Here is a 9,709-nt window from a genome sequence, read left to right as displayed (position 1 = left end):
CCTATTTAAAAGAATATTCTCAGAGATTTTTTTGGTTGCAAATAACTTTCTGCTTCTTTCAACTACCAATCTTGATTAAAACATATACTTAGAAAAGGAGATGGAGGGCTGGAGATGGCTCAGCAGTTAAGAGCACTGGCTGCTCTTGCAGAGGACCAGGGTTCAATTCCCAGCACTCACATGGCAGCTAACAACCATCTGTAACTCAGGCTCCAGGGGATCTGACACCCTCTTCTGACCTTTGTGGATACTGCACGACATGGGTACATACATGTAGGCAAAACACCCATACGTGTAATATTTCTTAAAAAGGAGATGAAGCCGGGCGTGGTGGCACACACCTTTAATCCCAGTACTCAGGAGGCAGAGGCAGGTGGATCTCTGTGAGTTCAAGGCCAGTCTGGTCTATATAGTGAGTTCCAGGCCAGCTGGGGCTACAGGAGACCCTGTCTCAAAAAGACAAAAAAAAAAAAATTATTTTTATGTGTATGAGTGTATTGCCTGTATATATGTAAGTGTACTCGTGTCATTCAATGCATTGGATCCCCTGGAGTTACAGCTGTTAGCTGCCACGTGGGTGCTAGGAACCGAGTCCAGCTCCTCTGTAAGGGCAGCCAGTGATTTTAACTGCTGAGTTATCTCTCCAGCCCCCACCCCCACCCCCACCCCCACCAACTTCTGTACCTATTTCCTCACCTATAAAGAGGGAATTATAGCTGGGTGTGGTGGCACATGTCTCTAATCCCACCATTTAGGAAACAGAGGCAGGAAGATAAAGAGTTCAAGGCCAGCTTAGCTACACAGTGAATTTGAGGGCAGCCTAGACTACATGAAACCTGTTTAAAAATAATATTAATAAAAGGAATTTCAGTGCCTAGGCTTCCCAGCACCTGACGTCGGCAAGATGATCACAGATACCATCACTATCTATGTTGTCTTTCCCCACTACATGGGCAATTCCAGAACAAACATGCAGAGTCAAATGAAAACAAGCTGAAGCAACTCAAAAGCTGTTTTGTTTTTTAATTGTTTTTGCTAACGTAGAATCAGAACCATCACAATGGCTCAACTCTATAAATTCATCCACCCCCAAATTGCTCTAGTGATGAGACCAAGAGTGGAAAGAAGGTCTTCATCCCTCAGTGACCTCTTCTCAAAGCCAGGACACCTTCCACAGGCATTAACACATACCTGTTGTCCAAGAATTCAAAGCCTTCCTGATCCTTCCACATACTCCATAAGAGTATTACCTTCTGAGGTTAGAGCCTCCGGGTCTGTCCTAAGACAGGTAGGGTAAAGCTTCCTTCTACATTCCAAGCAGTCTGGTATGAGATGGGACCTACGGAATGTGATCTACAGACTCCAGCCATTTTTAATGGCCAGTCCCTCAAGGTGAAGATTAGTGTCTTGTAGCTCCCCTTTCTCAGTTTTGGAGTTCTTCAAGGCCCATGCCTCAGAAGTCACCCATGGGATGCACATACATTTGCCACCAAAACAGGATGCAAGTTTTTCTTTGGTCCCAGAACACAAGGGGCAGTATCTTTCAGGAACCGCCCCCTCTCCAGTGTTGTTCAGGGCCCTCTGCCTACCTAAATCATCCCTAAAAGCTTCATAGAGCCCAGTCTTACTATCCTCTGCTCTTCTGGTGGTTATAATCTGACATGTAAAGCTATCAAAACCCCCAAGCACTGGATACCTCTTCCAGATTTGATACCTTCTCAAATTTACTGAATGCCTTCTGAATTTCAGAATGCATGTATCAATCAGAAAATGAAAAAATACAGCCCAATCTGTGAATCACTGAGAGCAGCTCCAGTCAAGGAGGTTATTATGGGGTTTAGAGATCACTCTCCTCTCATATCACACATGTCCCTGACCTGCCTTGTTTGAGGCTCTTCAACATTATGTGTTCCTCTTGGCTGCCCTCAGAATACAGATGAGAGGTCTGGACTGAACACAGGTGGCCTGGTATGGCCATATGATGGCCCTGTGAACAATGTCACACTTGAGTTGCTTTATTTATCATCTTGACTGGAAAATGTTGTAAGTATGGAAGGAGCCTACTCTAGAACACAAATTCAAAGCCAAACTCCAAACTACCTTTGCACCCAAATGTGAGTAAGTAATGAGGGGCTTAGCTCCATCTTCAGTGTTCACATCACCAAGGACCATGATCTAAAGGTTCAGGCTAGTACCAGAACCCAATACAGCAGAGTCACTACCAATGATCTTCCCACTTCTAAGAAGAAAGACAAAGTTGTGCGGAAAAGAAACAAACACTGAAGTACAGCCTTTGCTATCCTAATGCCCCAAGCTTCCAATACTGGCAAAGACATCACTGTAGCTGGTCAACCTGCTTCACCTCCATGCACCAGACTTTCAAGGGTTGGAGTTTTCCCTCTGGTGTGGCAAATTTCACTTCCCATCTTTAGCTAATGGCTAGGCCCTCAAGCACCATGCAGCACCCCAAACCTAAACTACAGGCAGCATGGTGTTTGTAGGCATGTCTTGCCAGCCAAGTCCTTTGCTGCTCCATCCTTCATCTTCAGTCATTTTGGACTTATAGGCTCTCTGGAGACAGGAAATGCACAAAACGTGGCAAAGAAGAGAAATGGACCAGTTTTCACCTGGTGACTGCTGCTCCCCACATCCTAGGGCAGATAAAGGGGATAAAAGGCGACAGCCCAGTTCTCTGTTTTCTTCGTGAGACTGCAGTGAGGAGTCCCACACTGACACTTGGGTCAAATTACATCAGATCCACACACTGCTGGGGATTCCACGCACCAATTTGTTGATCCTGGAGGATGCTGCTCCTCTTGCTGGTATCACCTGGCCTAATGGTTTCTTGAGACCCAGAGGCCCAACCCTGAAGAGGGCTGGTGGAGAGGTGAAAATGACTATCTTTAAGGATGTCTTCAGACACTCAAGATAGCTCAGCAGGACCACATAGGCTCACTTTGAGGCAGCCATCACCAACCTGGTAAGCACGACATACTGCTGGCATCTTCAGGGTGCTGGAGGCAGGCGCTGTACAGAAAAGGATGAACAAAACAAGCTTGGCCAGGTTACAACATCCTGTGTCTCACTGAGACCCAATTATCCCACTCCTAAGAATTCAATCCAAAGTAATGACCAATGGGAAAGAAGTTGGATACACAAGACAGGAGCCCTTCTGCCATGTGCTTAATGGAATATGGACCCTGGAGATGGGCTCACCTGGCTAGCCCTTAGGGAAAAACTCACTAGCTCACAGACTCTGTGAGCTTCCTTTTCCTCACTTGTCAGATACAGATGACAGCACCTACTTCCCAGGACTGCAGTGAGGATTAAGTGAGAGAGCCCACATAAAGTACTGAAAGTACAATTTGTACTCAACCACAAAGTTCAACTCCTAGTGTTTACCATGCACGAGGACAGGAAAGGACTGCAGGGAAATAGATAGGTCATTAAAGGTGACAGAATGGAAGGAAGAGTTCCATGACTGTTCTGACAACATCATTTTTTAGGCCTTAGTATTTTGTTGCTGTGAAGGATGCCAGACTGTTGAGGCCTGTAGCTTAGGAAGAAGGAAGCAAGGCAGAAGGGTGGCATTTGTTCAAGTCTACTACTACTGTAAATTCATACTTTAGAAACTCTAGGAACACAGTAATGGGAAGAATGAAGAAGCGTTTGACAAAACCTCCAAGGACCCATCTCCCACTTACTTACACAGCCTTAGGGCAGGGATGCATACAAGAAGTCACTGTCCTGATTATGAGTAAGCCCACTTGGGCAGGAATTCCTGCTAAACTGCAATGAGGCCCATAACCTTGGATACAGGACACAGCATAGCCTTCAATTTGCAGCCTCTCAGTTGTCAGGACACAATGGCTCATTCCCATCAGGGAACCATAAATATGTAGTAAGTACTATTTAGTCTAGAAACAGAAAATTAAGTGCTTTCACAAATCTAACAAAAGTTAGTTGGTGATTATAATCCTTTAAAATCCATTCAATCCACATTATACTATTTTTTTTTGGGGGGGGGGATTCCTATTTAGCCCAGGTTAGCCAAGGATGACCCTGAACTGATCCTCCTGACTCTACCTTCTAAATGTTTGGATAACGGGTGCAACACTGTGCCTAGTTTATTTGCTGGGGATCAAATTTAGGGTTTCATGTATGCTAGGCAAGCCACTTAACCATCCCTAGCCCCAAAGGACTACTTTTTCAAAACAAATGAGCCAGGCATAGTAGATCATACCTTTAACCCCAGCACTCAGGGGCCAGAGGCAGGCCAACCAGGGCTATATAGTTAAGACCCTGTCTCACAAAACTATAACTAACAAATAAACAAATGAAATACCATTATGGCACATAAAAAGGTAACAAATACCAGGGACGAGGACAAAAATCTGTAACCCCAGAACCTGGGAGACTGAGGAAGGAAAATGCAAAAATGGAGGCCATTCTGAGCTATGTACTGAGACCATGTCTCAAAAACAAAACAATTTCATTTTTTTATTTAAAAAGTAATTTACTTTTATGTGTATGAGCATTTTGCCTGCAGGTATATAACGTGCACCATGTGCATACAGAGCCCACTGAAGCCAGAAGGCATAAAGATCCCCTGAAACTGGAATTATGGGCAGGTGTTAGTCGCCACCTGGGTGCTGGAAACTGAACCCAGGTCCTCTGTAAGAGCAGCCAGTGCTCTTAACCACTGAGTCATCTCTCTAGTCCCAAACAATTTCTTTAATATCAGAACTATCCATTAAGTGTTCAAACTCCTAATTACTTCACAAATGTAAAAAATGAGTGGTTGGCTTCATCATTTAATCATTTGTGTTCCCAAGCCTGAGGAAATTCTGAGTCCCTAACTAAACCTGCAAACACCACACTGTAACTTGTCAACTTCCTCACTTAACTAGATAAAAAAGCCCAAACCCCAAAAGGTCACGTAATTTGTCCAGGATCAGCTACTAACTGAAAACAGAAAGCGTGACTCAAAATTCAGTGTTCTTTCCTCAATATAATATGGTGTGGCAGTGTGAATTCTAAGATGAAACTGGAAGCTTCCAGTCAACAAGCCTCAATTTCCTAACATCCACTTGCCTGCTGGAACAGGATAATCACTGGACCCCTCTTAGGAATCATATGCCTATTTCACTCACCTGAAAACTAATCTAGGAATAGTATCATAACTTAAGTAGAAGACCAGGGCTCACTCTGTTTCCTGCACTTCAACTCAGTCATGGTCAACAACAGAATCCCCAGCAACCTCAGCTCTTAAAGTCACAGCAAACTGAGGAGGAACATCTGCTTCAGAGGGAAGGTGGCACATGGCAGCAATCTATATTCTACTTGTGCATCAATGTGGCATCAGAAAAGGTGAAGATAGCCTCAGATAGGCCCAAAAGACTTGTAGGTCACATCCATCAAAGTACCATGGAACAGAGCATTTTTAAAAAACACTTGCCATGATCTCTTTCTACAAGGATTGAAATGATCTTTTATACAACTGGATGAGGACAGCACATACATACACCAAAGCAGAATGGAGGCTAAAATCCCAAGTAAAGTAAAAGCAAATCAAAAGGATATGCTTTTCCTCTTAAATAGTAGGTACCTTTCTTTTCTCACTTGTTCTTTTTCGATCAGGCCTTGTTTCCTTTGTATAGATAAGAAAACTAACTAGGGTAGGGGCTCAATAGGAGGTGGATGTGGTAGCAGAGACTTGTAATTTTAGCACTTTTGGTAGGCTAAGACAACAGCACTACAAATCTGAGGCCAGTCTGAGCAGCATCTCAAATAAAGCAAAAGTAGTTAAAACTGAAGAAAAATAAGCAGAGCAGTTGGTATGTGGGATTCTAGCACTCAGGAGGCTAAGCCAAGAGAAGTGAAAAATTCAAGGCCAGCCTGGGTTATGCAATGAGACTCTGTGTCAAATAAACAAAAAAGAAATCATCAGGATATACTGACTGAATAAACCACTGAATTTGGAATTCTACTTAATCACTTTAACTAACTAAAAAGGAAGTATTTATGTCCAATCATCTCATTGGAATGATTCTAAAAGGGCAAAGGGCAAGATTTAAAACTCTTTATTTATGGACTCTACATTCTCAAACAATAGTGTAGGTAGAAAAAAGGACAAGGTTACAGAACAGGGTTATGTGTGGGCAGTAATGTGGAATATAAAGCAGAGGATTTGAAATGATTTCTGAGAATAAATGGATTCACCCTTTACTTCAATGGGCATGAAAAAATACAGCTGAGCATGGTGGCACACCTCTGTGATATCATGTGATCTCAGCAATCATGAGGCTGAGGTTAGAGGACTGGAAGCCTAGCTAGACAGTAAAACCCTGCCTCAAAAAGAGAAAGAAAAGCAGTAGGGAGAGCACCACAGACAAAGTTGCCTGCCATGAAGCCTGACAACCTGAGCTTGATCCCAGGAAAACACATGAAGGAAGGGGAGAAGCCAACTCCTACAAGTTATCCTCTGACCTCCACACATGTACCCTGTGGCATATGAGCACCACCCTGCCCTCCTACACATATACACAACATAAAAATAAATTTAATATATTGCATTTATTTTTATTTTATGTGTATGAGTGTATTGCCTGCATGTGTGTAAGTGCATCCATGTTGTGCAATGCACATGGAGGTCAGAAGAGGGCATCACATCCCCTGGAACTAGAGTTATGGATGGTTGTTAGCCATCATGTGGGTGCTGAGAATTGAACCCAGGTCCTCTGCAAGAGCAGCCAGTGCTCCTTAACTTAAGCCATCTCTCCAGCCCCATAAAAATAAATTTAAGCTGGGCATGGTGGCGCACACCTTTAGTCCCAGCACTCAGGAGGCAGAGGCAGGTGGATCTCTGAGTTCAAGGCCAGCCTGGTCTACATAGCAAGTTCCAGATGACCCAGGGTTAAAGGGAGACCGTGCCTCAAAAAAGACCAAAACAAAACAAAACAAAACAAAACAAAACAAAACAAGTTGGGGGCTAGAAAGATGGTATAGTGGTTAAAACACAGGCTGTTTTTACAGAGGACCTGACTGGGGTCCCCAGCACCCATGTGGCAGCTAACAACCATCAGTAACTCCAAAGGGATCCAATACCCTCTTCTGGCCTCCAAAGGCACTGCATGTTATGGGTGCACTTACATACATGCAGGCAAAACACTCATACACATAAAATAAAAATAAATGAAAAATTTAAAAAAAGTTAAGCCAGGAGTGTTAATTTTTCCTTATAACACCAGCATTCAAAAGAGGCTAGGCAAGGAGACCTTAGCAGATGGCCTGAGAGTACCTAATCTGGCCTCTACCTGCTGTAGGAGCTGAGAACTCAGCAGACCACCTGAGCACCTGGATCCAGCCTCCATGTGGTGGTGAGCTTCCCCAAATCACCACGTACCCAGCCCCCTTACTGGGATTATGTGAAGCCCCTCCCACATCCCCAGGGTTACCTCTCTGCCCTACAGCAGGGTAAGGCTGAACCTTAGAGCCTCCACCTGGTGTAGGAGCTGAGACCTCAGCAGATAGCCTGAGAGTGCCAAAATCAAGCCTCCCCTTAGGAACTTCCCAAATTGTGCTGTGAGTACCTGCTAGTAGGGGTCCAAGTGTTAGAAGGAAGCCTGAGTGTACCTGACTGGCTTGGGCCTTTCGGGGAGCGCCTGAATAGTTGATCTGAAACCATCAGTTCCCTTTAAAATAAATCTGAGAGAACCTGAAACCTAGACCAACCAGCCTTACATACCCAATAAGAAAACAACTAAGGCACAACAATAATACAAACAGAAGCAAACTTCAACTCAACAAAAGAAGGCTTGAGTTTCATACCAGAATCACAAACAACAGAAGAAATCCACATGCCAAAATCACAACGGAAAAATAATATGGAAACCAAAACAGCATGTTCCCACCAAACTCCACCAGTCTGGTAGAAGAGTTCTACAAGGAGAACCCTCTAGAGAAAACCCAGGACACGGAATTTAAAAGAACAATCATAAACATGATCAAAGAATTCAACAAATTTAAAGAACACACACACACACAAACAAACTAAAAGATAGGGATAAACTTCTGATTGAATTCACAAAAGAGAAAGGAACATTGAAGAAAACTCAGGCTGAAATGAAGGAAGTGAAAAACTCAATAAGCCTATTTGAAACAACAGGAGAAAGCCTCACCGCTAAAATGAAATGGAAAACAGAATATCAACACTGGAGGATAAAGTTGAAGAATCGGACTGCTAAAGCAAAGATTATGAAAATGTTTAAAAAACACAGGAATGGAATATGCAGGAGATATGGGACACCATGAAAAGACAAAATCTACATATCAGAGGCATAGAAGGAGGAGAAGAATTTCAGGTTAACAGTACTGACCAGATCTTAAACAGGATTGTAGAAGAGAATTTCCCAAAATTAAGGAAAGACATCCCTATACAAATACAAGAAGCACAAAGAACACCAAATAGACAGGACCAGAAAGGAAACTCCCCATGGCATATCATTATAAAAACATTAAATATATAGAACAGAGAGAATATTGAAAGCTGCAAAAGAAAAACAACTTACATATAAAGGAAAACCCATCAGAATTACAGTTGATTTATCAATGTGACCTATGAAAGCCTGGACTAAAGTATTTCCAGTTCTAAATGACCATAGATGCCAACCCAGAATACTTTACCTAGCTGTTAGATAGGCTTGTCCTCCAAATGGCAAGCAGATGGACAGATACCTTCTCTAGCTTCTCACCTGCTGGCTTCAAAGTAATTGAACTAGAGAATTTTCCACAGGAACGGCGGGACAGAGGGAGACAGTCACCCCTCCCATCCAATCAGTCAGCTTCAATTGCATGACTGGGGGGTTCTAAGGATAGACATGAGAAAATAGGGAGGCGAAGGGTGTTTCTCTATCTTGGGCTAGTGACCACAGAGCTAAAAGGCTCAGCTGGTATGTAGAGGGAAAAGCCCAAGGATGTCTGTGCCTTTGTTAAGTGCGCCTCATAGTCATCACATACTCTGTTAGCAAACCCAGATAAATACCTTTATTCCCTAAACTGTAGTTTAGAAGGACATTGTATCAGCTGGTTGTAAGGACAGCAGGCCTGGGAGCTGAGCGCGTGCGTCTCCCAGCAGTAAATTCGACCTACACCAGCAAAAATGTATATTATAGTTGCAGGGGAGAGACACAAACTGGCTGAAAGAACGTATGTCCACAAAACCAGCCCTTCAAAGAATAATTAAAGCAATACAAAGAATAGAGAGAGGACAACTACACCCCAGGGGCAACAGAAAGAAACTAAATGACGGTATAATTGTAGAAACACAAAATTAGACAAAGAATGCAAACAGTAATCAAAATGACCGCAACCAATACATATCTTTCAATAATAACTAAATATCAATGGACTGAACTCCCCAGTGAAAAGACATAGGTTACTTGAATGGATTAAAATCCATCTTTTACTGTCTGAAAGAAACCCATCTCACCTTCAAGGGTAGGCACTACCTTACGGTGAAAGGATAAAAAAGAAATCTTTCAATCAAATAGCACTAAGAAACAAGCAGGGGTTACAATTCTAATATCTGACAAAATAGACTTCAAAGTAAAACTAATTAGAAGAGATAAGGAGGGTCACTTCATTTTGATCAAAGGAACAATTAACCAAAAAGATATTAGAATCCTTAACATATATGCACCAAACTCTG

At 42.9% G+C, this 9,709-nt stretch overlaps 1 protein-coding gene across 7 annotated transcripts in view; it reads right to left on the bottom strand.

The window, feature by feature from the left end:
- Window positions 1-1,003: 1,003 nt before the first annotated feature.
- The window catches only part of Kansl3 (KAT8 regulatory NSL complex subunit 3), a 47,972-nt gene continuing 39,266 nt past the window's right edge, over window positions 1,004-9,709 (bottom strand). For all 7 annotated transcript variants that reach the window (XM_008838071.3, XM_008838078.3, XM_029566018.1 and 4 more), the window contains one exon: window positions 1,004-3,027. In XM_008838071.3, the coding sequence (XP_008836293.1) occupies window positions 3,007-3,027 (21 nt within the window). In that variant the 3' untranslated portion in view covers window positions 1,004-3,006. The remainder of the gene's footprint in view (window positions 3,028-9,709) is intronic.

This window comes from Nannospalax galili, unplaced genomic scaffold (genome assembly GCF_000622305.1).
Source record: "Nannospalax galili isolate Female #2095 unplaced genomic scaffold, S.galili_v1.0 scaffold1311, whole genome shotgun sequence".
Lineage (NCBI taxonomy): Eukaryota > Metazoa > Chordata > Mammalia > Rodentia > Spalacidae > Nannospalax > Nannospalax galili.
This window is presented reverse-complemented; position numbering and strand designations above follow the sequence as displayed.